A 16,769-nucleotide genomic window follows, 5' to 3' on the forward strand; every position below is an offset into this window, starting at 1 on the left:
TGAAAGATATCTACTGGAACATTCAGCATCCCCAGCTGGAAGGACTTAGCCGGTCCCCTGAATGGTGGAATGGGCGCACGAAGTAGGGTGCACTTACAGTGAGTTAGTAACGTAGGAAGGATAAAACTACAGCCACCTGTAACCACATGGCTATCCCCCGGCTGTCTTAGCCACCAGAGAGTCTGCTGTGCGTAGCGTAAATCTCAAAGAGAGGCCAAAGTAACTCACCCTTAGGAGTCTGGATAGGATTTTCCTCTGCAGGGTTTTAACCAGAAAGGGGCATAAGAATCTTTTCGGGCTGCTCGAATGCTCTGTGGTTTTGCCCTAGGTGCTGAGGGCATCAAATTGCTCAGTTTGCAAAACACCACCAAGCCCAACACTTGGGCTGCACACAGAAGACGGAACACGCCATAATTTATGGAGAGAATGAAGTCACACAGCAGGAGATTTCTCTGTATTTTCCGTTTATTTACGATTATATTTTGGAGAGGCAGATTTTACATGATAGCTTCAAACCAACCATTGTACATTAACCAAATTGTACACAAGCCATTTGAAAAAAGATCTAAAAATGTGCTTCGTTATTGGTATTATATAACATTTATCAAGCACCAAGAGTGTGCTAAGAGCTGTACAGAACACACGTAGAAAAGACACAGTCCTGCTTCCGTGGATCCCCACTGCTTAAGGGTCTTACACACACAACCTCACCTTGCATTTCACACTCTGTTATTCATAAGGCATAAATAAGTAAGTTTGTTGCATTTCTCTTTGTTAGTTAAGAAATAGCTAATACCCTTCCCGCCAACCGCCAACCGCCAACCGTCATACCAACCATGACTCTCAGCTGTGCCTTGAAATGCAAATGTCCATAGCACAACAGACAGGATATATGGATTTGGTATTCACACGATCGACCACGATATTCTTGCGGGTTGATTATAAGAGGAAGCGCATTGAAGCTCCGCCTTCACAAATGTCTCTGTACCACTGCATGGAGTCTTTCACCAGTGGCGGAGCTGTTTCCTTTTCAGCCAACCAACCAAAAGAGGTGCTACTGCTCTTGTCTTGATAAACGGGGAGCAAAAACAGTGTCTTGATTCCAAAAGAGGGGATCAGACCTAGGGCCAAGATACTCAGAGCCGTGACTGAACCAGCCCGTCAGATACCAATCGCGTAGCTGCAAGCTATAAAGTGCTAACGGCTTACGATCAGGTGGTCTTGAGTGATGTAAATATGATTTGCTGAACTGTCTCTGCAATTTAAAGAAGGGAGGGCTGGTGTAAAATGTCTGAGAACTGAGTGCTGGGAAATTCGCTTTTCTGCCAGGCTGTGTTCAGACCAAATTCAGATTGGGAAAGAGGATGAAATGATTCTAAATTGAATCACCGGCTAAGGAATTTGATTTCAAAATAATGCCTTCGGTCATAACTGAATTGGATTGTATGCTTTAAAAATGTAAGTGAGGGGCTGGTATTGTGGCTGGAAAGCCGCAGCCTGCAACGCTGGCATCCCAGTTCTTCTCTTGGCTGCTCCACTTCCGATCCAGCTCCCTGCTAAAGGCCTGCAAAAGGCAGTGGAAGATGACCCAAGCGTTTGGGCCCTTGCCACCCTGTGAGAGATCCTGGCTCCTGGCTTTGGCCTGGCCCAGTGCAGGCCATTGAGGTCATCGGGGAAGTGAACCAGCAGATGGAAGATCTCTCTCTCTCTCTCTCCCTCTCTTTCTATAACTCTGAGTTTCAAATAAATAAAGTCTTTTAAAATATAAGTAGAAGAAGATGAATTTTGCTAAGGTACAGGAAACTGTACCTTACATAAAAATGCCAGAGAGAGCAGTAGAAGATGGCACCCAAAACAAGTGATAAACAGGACGGTCCCTGTGCCGCCTGCAGGGAGCTCACTGTAGAAGGTGGGCGTAGATGTCTCCACCCCAGCCAGACCTGCTCCACTCTGCAAGTGGAGGGACAGGAGGAACCAGGGGAGGTCCAGAGAGCTTGGAATTGACTGCGAGACAGCATCAACCATGAACTTCACCTTCGAATGACCTCAAGACTCCAGTCATCCATTAGCTTCAAGCCATGGGGAAGGTCTGTAACCTCCATGTCGGACCCGGCACCACTGGGGAGAGGGCGACCCCTTTCCAGAGAATACAACCTTACCTTTGGCCTTCACGGTCCGGTTTCCTGGGCTGTGAGCAGGTATGGACGTTTCCATCATGTGACAACGACACTGAGTTGTATTTTAAAGCTGCACTGGACTTGGAGCAGGACGGAATGTCTCTGGCTGCCTCCCCAGATTCAAAAACTGCAGAAGAAGATTCTGTGGGCCTTCCGTCTCTGGCTCGGGGCAGGGCTTAGAGCCACGCCCTCACTACGTAGCTAGGTAGGCACAGGGCCCAAACTGGGCCCACTGGGAACAGACTCACCCAAGGGCAGTGCTGAAAGTGTTTTGGTCCAGCCCCCGTGATCCTACCTGTCAAGCGGAAGAGTCCGGTTGGGATTTGGGATTTGACCCGGTCTCTCTTATCCTGGGCTGGTACCCATCAGCTCTTCCGCACACAATAGAGCAAGAGGCTGAGAACTACCATGGCTGATGCTCTGGTAGCTTAACCTGTGGCAAAGAGGGGCACGGAGGGGTCCGAACGTGGTGTGGGGGCTTATCCTCTTTGGAGTGAGAGCAACAGCCTTGTCGAAAGCGCCCAGCCCAAAACAGAGCACCAAAAGGCGGAAACTCTGACAATAGACAAAAGATTTCATTTTCAACGATATATCCTCAGTTTTCCATACTAAGGCTTAAGTTTCAATCACCTGATGGCAAACGCATACAGAAACACGACCACAGAAACGGATAACACAGAAGGGCTCTAGAGACAACGCCTCCCTCATTTGTTAACATCACAGAATTTACTGATGACCCCTTAGTGGCGAGCAATAGAATCAGACACGGCAAACTAAGCAGTACTCGGAATTTTCGTAGGACGGACGCTGGAGTCCTATTGCTTTAAAAATGGAGGTGCTTCCCAAGTCCCACGCACAGGAATTTAAAACACCGTCCGCAGGGACCGTTGTCAGGGCCCAAGTTTATTTGCTTTCCACACTGCCAGCAGAATTTTAGGCGACTGGGTTCTGTCCATCATTCTCCTCTTTATCTTGGATGATGCGTCCATCTGTCCGGTCCTATCAAAGCACCATTCCGCAGGGGGTACTGAGATGAAACTTCCGGGAATTTGCAACAGCTTCATGTACACTGGAGAAACCTCGCTCTCAATCATTGAACAGAAAAGACAAGAAAGAGACACTGGCATTTAGATAGACATCTAGATAGATAACTGGTTAAATAGATAATATTTTTTGCACTGCTGACAGGTCTTCAGGACGGTGGAGTATATTGAGAAGGTCTCAGTGCCTTTATCTTACGACGGAACGAGCTTCGGCCACGGACAGAGGCTGGCTGGGGGCACGCGGGAACCACGGGGACAGTTAGAATGTCAGTGTGGCCGCTGTCTGTACTCTTCAAGGCACAAGGACAAGTCTTCATCTCAGGTGTGAACGGAGCCTCTGGCACCAGCAGGAGCCAGGAAATCCAGGCGTGCAGCCACAGCCCAAAGCACGGACGGGAGAGCCTCCGGGGGTGGCCGTGATCCCCCAGCATTGACCTTGTGACCATCAGCAGGGAGCTCCCCGGTGGCCGGGGAGGGGCGGGTCTCCCGGCCTGAACACCTCGGCCCCATGTGCACGGGAAGCACATGCGATGCACCCAGTTCGGCGGTCCCACTCCTTGCTGCCTCGGGACGAGGAGGAAGCGTCAGGATGTTTCCAGAAGGATCTGCAAGGACTCAGACGTGTCCGTCGTGATGAGAGCAGAAAGCCCTTGGTAAGAGTCAGCGGAGAAGCAGTGGTCTGCCGGGAGCCACGCCCTGCCCCTGCCCCAGCAACGAACACGGACATTAAGGAAAAGAGAGTTTGTCTCGCCTTGCTGTCTCCCCAAGCTTCTTCGAAATACACAGCTATTAAATACCTCCTGTGTAACTTATTCCCCACCAAGAAACCTCACCAAACGAGAAAGGGTGAGGTCAGCCTCCCCCTTCTTTTTCCGCTTGGGCTCTTCCATTCGGAGTCACCGACAGTCCGTTACATTCTTTCAGTGGGAAGAGATATTGCACTTCTAAAAACTGCTGCATCGGTGCGTGATTAAGTCAGAGCTAACAGGTAGATTTCTCCGGAGAAGGTGTAGACGGCTACCTTCAGCGTTGTTGGGACATGTGGTGCCATCTCCATGTCCGCACACCGTGGCCTCGCCGCCGTGAGGAGCCGGATGGAGCTGGGGCGTCCACGGGCTCAGGATTTCATCGTGCAGATGGGGACAACGATGACCAGGACGACGGTGCACGCGGCGGCGGCGATCAGAGCCGCTATCTTGCAGACCTTGGCTCGCCGGAATTCAGCCTCCTTCCGTTTTAATAGCGAATCGTACCCTGGAGTATAAATATCTTCCATCCAATATTCTAAGTTGTTGGGGTTTAGAGATTCTTGCGTCTAAAAGCAGAGAGAAGACAGGAGAGACAGGGTGAACGCCCGAAGCCAGGGCGATGACACTGTGTGACAATAGTGTGGCTTGCCACGGACAGAGGTGACCACGCTCGTGACCCTGCCCCCACCAGCCCCAGGCTCCACGAGCCACAGAACCCAAGCCCCTCCCCAGCTGCAAATGGCAAGAATCTTCAACTGTGAAATCGAAGTGAGGCTGAGACATACAGGACTCTGAAGGCCAAGGCCAGCCACCCCCTCCCTCCACCAAAGGAGTCACCGGAAAATGTTCTCTCCCCCCAGGCGGTAAGGACAGACCTGCTGGAAGGCAGGCTAACAGACCATCTCTTTCTCGGAGAAAATCAAAGGCAGCTCCAAGATAAGGGTTCAAACAAAACACAAGATGTTTCCATTTCAAACATTTTGTCTGAGCAAGCACAGGCCACAGCTCAAAGTCACGGTCTACAGACCTGGGACCGGTCAGCCCCACACGCCAGGCCTGCCTGAACCACAACGCTAAACTTGGTGCAGCTTCTACCAAAGACAAAGCCCCCATGGACACAGGAGCATGGACTCGGCTCCCAGGCTCCCTGAGATGAGACAAATGCCTGCAGGAAGACCAATGGCTGTAACCCACTCCCACGGCGTAGGCACGGCTCTGTCTCGGGGCTGACGTCGAATAATGCCCAGGCTTCCGGCACTGTGGTCTCACCACTCACACAGCCGCCTTCCAGATGCAACAGTGCACAGTGCCTTCTCCCTGCTGGGGGCCCCCACCCCAGCTCACACCACTGCAGACAGCAGCCTCCCGAGCCCTCTGCTCCCTGCATCCATCTGCTTCCTGCCAGCCTCCTGCTAACCCACGTGCTCCTAGGGCTCTAATTATTCATTTATTTTTATTTGAGAGGCAGAGAGAGAGAGATTGAGTGTTCCCCGATCCACGGGTTCCCTCCCCAAATGCCCAAAATGACCAAAGCTGGGCTGGGCGGGAGCTGAAGCCCCCCGGAGGCAGGAACTCAATCCAGGCCTCCTATTCGGGCAGTGGGAAGCCGTCTCCTGGAGCCATCATCATCACCTCTGCATTTGCAGGAAATTACAGTCAGGAGCCAAAGCCGGGACATAGGCATCGTCTCCAGTGTCTTCACCACTGGGCCAAAACCTGCCCCTCCTTGGGTTTTGTTCCCATCCTGTCGCTAAGAATCTTCTAGAACAAGGCTTGGCAGACTGTGGCCTGGCAGGCCAGCTCCAACCTGTCAACCCATCTTGGTACAGTCTTTAAAGGAAGAATGGTTATTACATCGTTGAATAGCGGGAGAAGATCACTACAACAATAATATTTCATAAAGTGTGAAAGTGATAGAAAATGCAAACCTCAAGTTTCCAAAAAATCAAGGTTTTACGGGCACGCAGCCGTGCCCGTTGGGGGATGAGCCGCCTGCAGCTGCCGAAGCAGCAGCCAGAAGACCCACAGAGCCCAAGCACTGACTCCCCGACCCTTCACAGGAAACGTTTGCTGGCGCCAGTGCGCATCACAGGGCGGCGTTGTAGGATGGAAACAGGGGTTTCCTGGGGTCCCAGGAACTCCGCCAGGACCCCTTCCTCACGCACACAAAATGCTGCAGACTGCTTGTTGACTTCCGCAGGTTCCCTGGAGGGCTGGCAGGTGGCACCAGCCACCAGGGCGCCCATGATACAAACCAGGCTCTTTACAGAGTCCACAGAGACGCATATTAGGAAGAAGCCAAGTGGGGGTCTCAAAAAAAAAATTGTGGCAAAGGATTCCATGTTCTCACGAACATTGTGAAGTCCCCTGCTACAGGGTGTTCTGTTCAGCCACGCAGGCTTTGCAAAAATCTCCCTGCTACAGGAACCGGGGCTGGAGTCCTGGCGGTGGGGTGTTGGGTGGGGGACCTGTCCTGAGTTGCCCTGGGCAGTTCCGGCCACTAAAGTACACGTCTTCATGCTTGGACCACAGCCCCCGCCCCCACAGAGCTCCACCCTCTGCAGGGCACTAAGGAACCAGTCTGAGTGAACCAGCAATCGAGTGGACACTCCTCAAAGGAGACCCGCGGGGTGTCGGCCTGCAGCCATGGGTGAGGGGCCAGGCTCAGGCCGGGGGTGCAGCTGAGATAATCCACTCTCCTCCCTGCTCTGCCAACAGCTGGCCCAGCAGACACACAGGGCAAACGACACATCGGATCCCGTTCCTGCTGCACTCCGGCTCTGCAGAGGGAAACTGGCCTGCTTCCCTCGTTCGCTACACTGTATGAGGGGCTAGGCCTCCGCCTGTGAAATAAACTATTTTTTAATTAGTTTTTTCCGTAACTGCAAGCTCCAGTGGCACCGAGTAGCAGGGAGGTAATTGCGAGGTTTCCAGGGACCCCGGCGAGCGTACTCAGCCGTCAACGGCGCCTGCCACACCGGCACCTATGCCCACGCCCTCAGGCGGGCACCACAGCGGGCACACTCCACGCTGATGACGGGGGAGCCCGAGGAGACGCTAAAGCTGCCCCAAGACAGCCCCTCCACCTTCGCCTTCTGTGCACGGCTCCCCCTGCTTCGCTGCGGGCATCCTCCTGGGGCTCCTGCGCCCTCATTCCCTGTAGCTTGTGCAACCGGACACTCTGTCCTTTGCATCTGTAATTAACCTCACCTCTGCAACCTGAGCGCCTATTTTTACTTCTTTTTTTTTTTTTTTTTTTTTTTTTTTTGTAATTGTGTCTTTATGCCTATAGACATTGGCACACGAGGATCGCACCTGTCTGGGAGGCCAGAATCTCCCCCTGCATCTTCCCCTAACAGCCAATGAGTCCTTCGATTCAGCTCGCTCTTTCAAGGTCATCGCGCGTCACTGGCGAAATGCTGGTTATAGCAACGAGTGGAGCCGCCCACCCCTGCTGGCCTTTCTAACTCGCCAGCCCAGGAGCCCACCTGCGGGGGAACCAAACCCTCGTCTAGCCTGCTTGCCCGTGGCAAGATGACAGAGGGGGAAGCAGCCCCAAGGGACAAGGGACTCGCAACACACACGGCACAGAACACGCATGACATGGGAGGGACGAGGACAAACCGCCCGCTCCGGATGTGGCCCGAGTTGCCCATTCCCATAACTGGACCCACGAGAAACAAATGCCATTGCAGCTCCTCTTTTTTTTCTTTGCCAGGAAGCTCCTCATGGGAGACTGGGGGGTGGGGGTGGGGGGGTGGAGAGGGAACGGGAGGGGAAGGGCGTGGGACAGCTCGTCCAGCGGCTCAGTGTGGATTCAGGTTCGAGTGCTTCCTGGGGTCTGCAGTCCCCCGATTGTCAACCGGTCATACAATTTCCTGCTGCGCAGTCCGCCCCCACGCCTGGACCTGAGAGGGTGCTGTGCACCGTGCACAGTCGATCAAGTTGAACTCAGCGCTTTGGAAACTCAAAGTCTTTTCACCCGGCCACGCCCCCGCCTCCCACAGTCCCCTGGGTTTTTAGAGCTAGGTCAATTTCAGGGAAGTCCTGCCACAGTGACCCCTGCAGGCAGCTCTCCGCCACTGCACCTCATGCTCAGGGTCAACGCTGAGATCAGCAGGTGACCAGCACTCCCCAGGGCGGGACCTCACTGCCCACAAGGCCGAGCCCACTTCTGGGGAACAGGTTCTGCCTTTGTTCCCAGGGTGAGGTGGAGACACAGAGAGACGTGATGCGAATGGGACCACGTAGAGCCGCCCACCACGATGAAAGTGTGGCCCCAACCCAGCCCTGCCTCTGGGTGAACAAGACACAACAGCCTGGACAGAGTTTCCAGCTGTGGCTCTTACCTGGGGCTGCTCCGAATGGAAACACAGTCCATAGCTCCCACAAATATGCTTATCCCACGCGCTACACATGGAAGGAGAAATCAGCTCGGATGGCATGAAACAGTTTGGCTCGGGTCTCGTGGGCAAACACTAGAATCTGCGCTTGTAGACAGAGTCTTGAACGCATTGTTAGCAAGTCAACCAGCCCAGAGATACAAGAACAAAGCAAGCCCAAGAGTCCCCGCGTGGACTCCAGCTCCGACTCACTCAAGGTCAAGTTCCGTGGTGGGGGGTGGGGGCGGGGCAGGAGTAGTGGGGGCCCCGGGGAGTTGGAAGGGGAGGGCTTGGGCTGGTCTAAGCCATCCGTGGCCCCTTGCCTGCACCTGCCAGGGCACAGCCCGGCTGCCCCCGCCCGCCTGCCCCAGTGCTGCGAGAGGCTCACCTGCAGGTCCAGGGCTGCGAGCTTGCCCTTGTCGCCCGCATTCCGTGCGTACTCCTCCACGGTCCACGACGGCTGGCCCCGCTTCACCTCGGCCAGCTCGGTCAGCCGCATGTCCGTGTACAGGGGGTTGCTCTTCATGTGGGCCTTGAGGGAGGCGGGGTAGGGGTGGGGGCTGAACACCTGCTCCACCAGGAAGCCGTCTTTGGGCTGCTTGGGCGGTCGGGGCTGTCGGGGAAGGTCATACTGTCTGTCAGCCTGCAGAGGGGGAGGGACACAGAGAAGCGGCACGGATGGGGGGGCGGGGGTTTCCCCAGTGACGCCGGGCCCTGCACACAGCCAGGCGGCAACATGCAGCCGATCGCACACACACAGGAAGCCTCTCAGCTCCTGCTGATTCCAGTCCTAGCGTGAGCAGTGAAGGGCTTGTTTAATCCGTACCCCGCCATTCCCGTCATAAACCCCACCCTCAGTCACTTGCCCCAGGACGCACAGGGGCTCTGGGGTGGGGCTGGGGTGTCCCCCTGATCCTCCAGCTTCAAAGAGCGTTAGCTTAACTGCTGCTGTTTCACACCCCTCTGTCGTGACCTGGGCCAGACGGACCCGTGCATGCTGTTGGCTTGCCAGGAAGGAGGAAGCCTTCTGGAACTTTCTAACTTCAGGTCATCCGATCTCCACACAGGAGTGTCACCTCCTCCAGGAAGCGCTCCCTGGCCCAGCAAGATGGGGGCATGGTGTCCACCTCTGGGATCTCTTAGAATCATGGACAGACCCTGGGCCTGTAGCTGCGTGTGGGGCCATTGCTGCACCTGCTGGGGCACAGCCCGGTCTCCCCACCCTGCCTGCCTGCCCCGGCTGTCTCCCCCACTAGACAGTGAGCTCCTGGAAGGCAGGGGGTGCCCTGCTGGCCTCTTTCTCCTGCCCAGCAGCAGGGAGGTGTCCAGGGGACAGGGGTCCAGGAAGTAAGACAGGCAGTCTTGTGGGTGCGAGTACCAGGACAACACAACAGAGCGGTGGGAAAAGGAGTCCAGGCCGCACGCCAGAGGAAGTGGCTGTGCCGGCTGGGGAGGAGCCCGCCTGTTGGCAATGCTGGCCCCTGGCTCTTGTCCAGAAACATCCCCCTGTGTATTCCCACCCCCGGCCACCAAGGCCGGCGACACAGAACGCAGGAGGAACCCGGCAAAACCCAAACAAGGAAATGGGGCTGCCTTCTCGTTTTTTTCTCACTCATCAAAGCTAAAGGGCCTTCGAAGAGGCTTCCCTGCCTGGAATCTCTCTGCTCGCTGGTTCCACCCAACACCCAGAGCGCGTGCAGGGCTGCACAGACAGCGGCGGGATAAGAACCCACGCCAGCCGCTGTAGGAGCAGCCTGGGTCACCGATGGCTGACTGTGTGTCCACCACCCCGCCCAAGCCGGTGCAGGGCCCGTGCCACCTCACTGCACCTCCCCACTCACACTGGGTCTCAGCTGTTGCTGTCCCCAGTACAGATATGGACACCTGGGTCAGAGAGACTGACCCAGTGTCACGCAGCTATGAAGTGGTAGAACTGGGATTTGAACCTGTGCTTGTCCCAAGACCAGAAGCTGAAATGCTGCTCACACCTCTTCCTGCCACTGAGGCGTCTCCCTTCCAGCTCAGCATTCACTCTCCATACATGAGATATCTACATTTTTAGATTTTTAAAAATTTACTTGGAAGGCAGAGAGACAGAGAGACTCAGCTTCCATCCACTGGTTCATGCCCTAAATGGCTGTGACAGGCCAGTCCAGAATGGGCCAGGCTGCAGCCAGGAGCCTGGCACTGTAGCCGGGTCACCCCCGTGAGTGATACAATACGTCCTTAAGTAATGGTTTTATGTGCACTATGTCTGAGCACAGAGAATTCGAGGCTGGGAAAGCACCGGTTCCTGGGAAAGCTGCCAAAGGCCCAGGAGGCGAGAGGAAGCCTTGAGCCGAAGGTGGGACGGAGCCCAGCACAGAGCAGGTGGCTCAGCCCCAGCTACTGGGGAGTGAATCAGCAGATGGGAGAAGATCTCTTTCTGTCTGTCTGTCTACCTGATTGACCTCTACCTTTCCAATAAATGATGTGAAAGATGTGAAAGAAAGAAAGAAAGAAAGAAAGAAAGAAAAGAAAAGAAAAGAAAAGAAAAGAAAAGAAAAGAAAAGAAAAGAAAAGAAAAGAAAAGAAATTGGGGCACAACACATTCTTTAAAAGCAGGGTGGGCGATGCCGTGGCATAGGCAATGCAGTCCCTGAAGGGGACAGGTCACTCTGCACGCTTCGGCAGTCACCGCCGTCATTACATGGGCTGGGCCCTGCTGCTTCTGAAGGGACAGGAAGACATCCCCGGTGCACCTGCCCGCTCCCGCCCAGCCCCCAACCCTTGAGAGTCTGTCCTCACAGCCCCGGGGCCTTCTGGCATCGGCAGCACGTAAGCCTGCGGTCCTCCCAGCTGAACAACTTGGCGAGACACACACACTGCACCTGCCATCGCCTTGGTTCTAACAGAGCCTGCCCGCCCAGAAGCACCCCCCCCCGCCCCCGCCCGTTGCTTAACAGAGCATGCGTGGCTCCGCCTCGCACCAAGCGCTGGGATCCAGCCGGTGCCCATCGAGGCCAAGTGAAATTTCTATTTACCTCTTTGGATTTGCGATGCCAGTCCTTGTTGTCTGCCGGGCCCGCGTCTTTCCTCTCCTCGCCGCCCAGGCCCGCGCGGTTGGCGTAGGTGATGGTGCGCCAGTCTCTGGGCGAATTGGAGATGCTGGCGATTTTGGATTCGGTGGCGCTGTTCTCCTCGGTCAAGGACCTGGAGGACGGCCTGGTGAAGAGGCTTTTCTTCAAGGCCTGCACACGCAGGCTCTCGCTGTTGCTCCCGCTGGCGTCGGAGCAGCACCAGTCGGCGCTGTTCTCCAGGGTGGGTCCGTGGGAGCCTCCGTGCGCCCGGAACCCGCGGGGAGAGGCAGTGTCGTCGGACGGAGCCTCGCTCGTCAGGGAGTTCAGATCCACCTGCACGCTCACCTTCTCCGGCTGCTGCATTTTCTGGTCCAGTTTGTTGAGTTTGCCCAAGACCTGGGAGATCTCCTCGCGGACTCCGGACAGGGACTCCAGCTTGCGCTCGATCTCGCCGATCCGCAGCACCAGTTTGCACACGCTGGTCTTCAGCTCCTCCTCCGAGTGGTGTAGGGCCTTGTCCCCCTTGCCGCCGCCGGGGACCCCGTTGGCCACCTTGGGGCGGTGGCGCTCTGGGGAGCTGTCGCCGTCGGACTTGTGCAGCTGGGACAGGGACCCGGTGCTGTTGTAACAGGACGAGTGCATCACCCCCGTGGAGCCGCTGATGCTCATGTCGTCCAGGAATCGGAAGATGTCGCTGATGTCGTCGCTGACGATCTCCGAGTCGTCGTCCGAGTGCTTCCTGGCGTGCCTGTCTACGTACTTGCCCTGCCCGGAGGCGCACAAGTCTTTGGCTTTCTTGGGCTCCAGCACGTGCTGCTCCGTCTGGGTGCCCACGCTGCTGGTGTCGGAGCTGAGCTGCCCGCTGGTGCAGCTGATGCTCTTGTCTTTGAACTTTTTGACCGGCTCGTGCTTCTCCAGGTCGACGGGGGATGGGATCTCTTTAGCCTTGAGCCCGTTGGGCTTGGCTGCGTAGCTCACCGGGAGAATGGGTGGCTGCTCCTTGGGCGCCAGGTAAGCCGGGCGTCTGTCTGGGGCTGGGAAACCGGGCGCCGGGCTGCTTGAATTCTGATAGCACAGCTTCTCCCCGGACGGATTCCTGGTGAAAAAGGACCGCTCGAAATCAGGGACTTCCTCCGTGTTCAGGCTCCAGCTTTTGGCTGGCCACGGGGTCTGCTTGCTGGGCCGCCCGGGGCAGCGCCTGGCCTCCTGGGTCCCCAGCACCGGCGTGGGTCCGAAGTACGTGGAGGCTTGAAGGTCGTCCAGGCTCTCGTGCTTGACCCGCCGTTTGTCAGGCACCGGGGAATAGCCGGGATTCAGGTACTGGCTGTTGTAGGGCATCTCGAAGCTGTGGTTAAAGAAGGGCGGCTTGTGGGGCTCCTTCCGCCCCGGGGGCTCCCCACACTCCCCCTCTGCTTTGCTGGCAGGGCCCACCAGACTGGGGGAGACGGGCATGAGGTTGTGAAAGTCCTCTTTGAAGATGTTCCTCTTCTGGACACAGGACGGGACCACGAAGGGCTCCTCGCTGGAGACGAAGGCGTCCTTGATGCCTTGGCCGATGGACAGCGAGTCCTGGTCGGAGATGGACTCGTTCTCGATGTCCATGGGGAAGTAGGTCCTCTGCATCTCACAGGGCCGTGGGCTGGCCACGGAGTAGGGGGCCAGGGCCTGCAGCCTGTCCAGCGAGGCCGCCCGGTGCTTCCCCTCTTTGCCCACGCCCAGCAGGAAGTTCGGCTCGGAGGCAGGGACGAACTGCGGGCAGTCCTTGCACTCCATCTTGCGGCCCTTGGAGGACTGCCTGGAGGGGTAGCCCCGGCTGAAAGGCCTGTCACTCAGCTCGCAGTTGAGCGACTCACACTCGGCCGCTGCACACATCTCCACGTCCGACCGGCACGACTCAAACGAAGCCTCCTTTCTGCGTATTTTCTGGCGGCTGCCGGGCAGCTTCTCCTTGGCCGCACCGCCGTTCATCTGGATCAGGTTGAATATCGTCACGATGTCTGCCGCCACCATGATCTTCTTCGACTGCTGGTTGTTCACATTGCATTTCATCTTGTCCTTGAAGAGCGTGGCTGGGAAATTGGGGTCGAGGCAAGCCGTGTAGAACAGCACGCTTCTCAGCTTGGCCAGCTGCGTCAGGTCGAACCGTGCGCACAGGGACTTGCACAGGTCCTGATAGGAAACCGTGTTCTGCTTGCTATCCAGCTCCTCCAAGATCTTCATCAGGAAGAGAGAAGTCTCCTGATTGGCCTCCATGATTGAGAACGTGTGGAGGGCGCTCTGCCTACGCGGGAACTTCCGGGCAGGGTCTACAGGGGGGACAGCACGAGAGAGGGAGGTGGAGAAGAGGATTGTAAACATCACAGGAACACACATAAAGAAGACATTTGCATGACTAACAACCTATCAGGGGGCCTGTGCTGTGGCCTAGCGGTGGCCTGCAGTGCTGCCATCCCGTATGGGCACCAGTTCGAGTCCCAGCTGCTCCACTTCCCATCCAGCTCTCTGCTGTGGCCTGGGAAGGCAGTAGAAGATGGCCCAAGTCCTTGGGCCCCTGCACCCGGGTAGGAGACCAAGAAGAAGCTCCTGGCTCCTGGCTTCAGATCGTCATAGCTTTGGCCGTTGCAGCCATCTGGGGAGTGAACCAGCGGATGGAAGACCTCTCTCTCTCTCTCTCTTGCTTTCTTCTTTCTCCTTTAAAGTAACCAGCTGACATCTGACCATGTCCCTCTGACCACTTCATCATGCATAGCCACAGTCCAAGTTCAATCACTGCCCTAGATTGTTCTTTTATGTAAAGTGCACACCCAGCAGGAGCAGACATGCTAAGTGTGCACAGGCTTGGGTTCTGACGAATGCCACTGCCTGTGTTGTAACCAGCTCCCCTGTAAAGATCTAGGGAGACCCACAGCTACCAGAAACTCCCTTCTGCCTCTTCCTGCTTCTTTTGTTTGGCAGGTGATTTTTATTTTTTCTTTGAATTCTCCATCTTCTCTAGAATTCCTACAAGAGCACATATTAATTTGTGATCACCAGACATGGACAAAACCATCTACGCCAACTGATGTGGCGTGGGAACATGTAAATATCAATCCAAATGTTTGATAAAATCTTCCCAAGAGAAGGCAAGGTCCCTCGATGCTAAATCCGGAAATTGCTTGTGCGATTGATGAGGATACAGACAGTGTCCCCTGTCCAGCCGCACACTGCTTAGGAAACAAATTTTGGGGCCAGTGCTGTGACGTAGCAGGTTAAGCCACCTGCTGCAATGCTGGTGTCCTCTATGTGCACCGGTTTGAGTTCTGGCTGCTCCACTTCCGATCCAGCTCCGTGCTAACGCGCCTGGGAAAGCAGCAGAAGATGGGCCAGGTGCTTGGGCCCCTGCACCCACATGGGAGACTGGATGGAGCTCCTGGCTCCTGGCTTCAGCCTGGCCCAACCTCAGCTGTTGTGGCCATTTGGGGAGTGAACCCGTAAACCAGTAGATAAAAGATTCTCTCTCTCTCTCTCTCTCTCTCTCTCTCTCTCTCTGTCCCTCTTCTCCTCACTCCAATTCTACATTTCAAAAAATAAATAAAATCTTTTTTTAAAGAAAGAAGATATTGAGCACTGCTTCATTGATTTGAAGGTTGGCCGGGTCCCCACGGGTCCAGCCATCTCCCACAGTAACATTGCGTTTTCCTTGGGTTCAGCTGCAGCACCTGGAGGCCAAGGGCTCCCCGCCCCCATCCTGGGGCAGCCGCTGCCATTGGGCTTCTCCCAGCATTTGCTTGGTCTCTCCCATGAGTGCTGGGATGCAGAGCCCCCGGCTCCCCCGCCCCAGCCTCTGAGCCCGCCAACAAGAGCCTGGTCTTATTCCAGGTGGAGAACCACCCGTCACGTTTAGGTTTCAAGGAAACAGATGGGTGCAGATATCAGCACAGAGGCCGAAAGCGTGTCACGAAGGGAGCCGCGGGACAAGGCACGCGTGTGGCATGGGTTCCTCAGTGTCTCTAACCACCTCACCCGTGGAGCCCGCCCAGCCACTGCTCCCTGCCCCCACGTGACACTCACTGTCCCTCCTGGCACCCAGCCGCGGCCTTGGGTACCGCACTCAGAGTTGTCAATCCGAATTCCTGGGCGTGGTCTAGGACAGCAGGCCACCAGGATCTCAGCACAGCCCTCTGACTGACTGAGAAGCCGCTTCTAGACGGGAGGGCAGCTGGGGCATTGGAGTGTGGTGACTGGAGAGCATTAGTGACAGAAGCGCACAGACCTGGGCTCAGACCCCAGCCCCGCCCGCACACAACCCCCAGCCTCAGCCTCCTCCTCTGTAACCACGCATGTGACCAGCAAGCACAGGTAAGCACTTAATAACGAGATGCCCAAATGACAGCCATTCAACAAATGGCAGAAGAAATCCGCCAGAGCCAGTGGGTTTATGCCTCACAGCGCCCCCTGCAGGCCATGAAATTTTTTTTAATTGATGCCTAGTCATTGTCTACATTTATGTGATTCGCTCCCTCCCATCAGACAAAGGACAAGGCACGTCACAAAGAGCAGGATCTCTGCTTCTCTCTCTTCACATTACAACGTCTTGAAAGACTTCATTTGCCACCGTCTTTAGACCAGAGATCAGGGTCTCCCTCCCTCCCTCCACACCACTCCGGCAGGAAAATCAGCTGTCGTACTGCCTGTTCACTAGGAAGAAAGTCCAGAAACCGATTCCATGAGCAAGTTCTGAGGCCAGAGATTGAATAAACAGGGTGCCCTCTAGGCCCCCTCATCTTCCAGGACTCCTAGCCCATCCCTCCCTGGCCCTCACCCCGTGCACCTGCCTCACGTCTCCTTGAAGGCAATCAGCGCTGAGTACCGGCTCATGCTAGGCAGGCAGAGCTGGGCAAGGTCACGGTGCTGCCCTCCCAGAGGCTCAGGGGACGGGGGTGTTTGATGATGTGGGACAGGGACAATGCAGGTATTCCAGGCCCAGAGCAGGAGGTTCAGGGGTGCAGGGGATGAGGGCGGAGTCTCTGGTGAGGATAGGCTGGGAGATGGGCAGGGCAAGCTGGTGGGGTTTAGCTGGGGCTGGGAGTTTAGGCTGGATTCTTTGAGCAGTAGGAGCTGGGAGCCCTGGCAGAGCAACTGCTGGAGGGAGCAGTTCTGGGCTTCCCAGGCGCCCTCCAGGCTCTAGGATGCCCCGGCCGGGGTCACGTTCCCCTCCCCCTCCAGACCCTCTGCACATGCGCAGCCCAGGTTCTCTGATGTTTCCAGCGCCCAGCAGTCTGCGGCTTGGGGAAGGGCAGGGACCCGACGCCTGATTTCTTTTCCCTCGTCCAGCCACACTCCCGGCACGATCAGTGTGGCTGCTGTCCAGGATCCAAGG

The 16,769-nt window shown here is 56.0% G+C and overlaps 1 protein-coding gene across 3 annotated transcripts in view; it reads right to left on the reverse strand.

The window, feature by feature from the left end:
• Positions 1–428: 428 nt before the first annotated feature.
• The window catches only part of MINAR1 (membrane integral NOTCH2 associated receptor 1), a 33,975-nt gene continuing 17,634 nt past the window's right edge, over positions 429–16,769 (reverse strand). Inside the window, exons 2-5 of one of the 3 annotated variants that reach the window (XR_011380496.1) lie at positions 11,375–13,716; positions 8,740–8,994; positions 8,319–8,473; positions 4,407–4,535 (exon numbers count right to left, since the gene is read on the reverse strand). Coding sequence is in view for 2 of the 3 variants with exons in the window: in XM_070053395.1 (XP_069909496.1) it covers positions 4,338–4,535; positions 8,740–8,994; positions 11,375–13,663 (2,742 nt within the window). In the remaining variant the exon portion in view is untranslated. Of the gene's footprint in view, positions 4,536–8,318; positions 8,474–8,739; positions 8,995–11,374; positions 13,717–16,769 lie in introns of all 3 variants that reach the window. The other 2 variants (XM_070053396.1, XM_070053395.1) reach the window with 2 other exon arrangements.

This window comes from Oryctolagus cuniculus, chromosome 12, assembly GCF_964237555.1.
Source record: "Oryctolagus cuniculus chromosome 12, mOryCun1.1, whole genome shotgun sequence".
In the NCBI taxonomy this organism is placed as follows: domain Eukaryota; kingdom Metazoa; phylum Chordata; class Mammalia; order Lagomorpha; family Leporidae; genus Oryctolagus; species Oryctolagus cuniculus.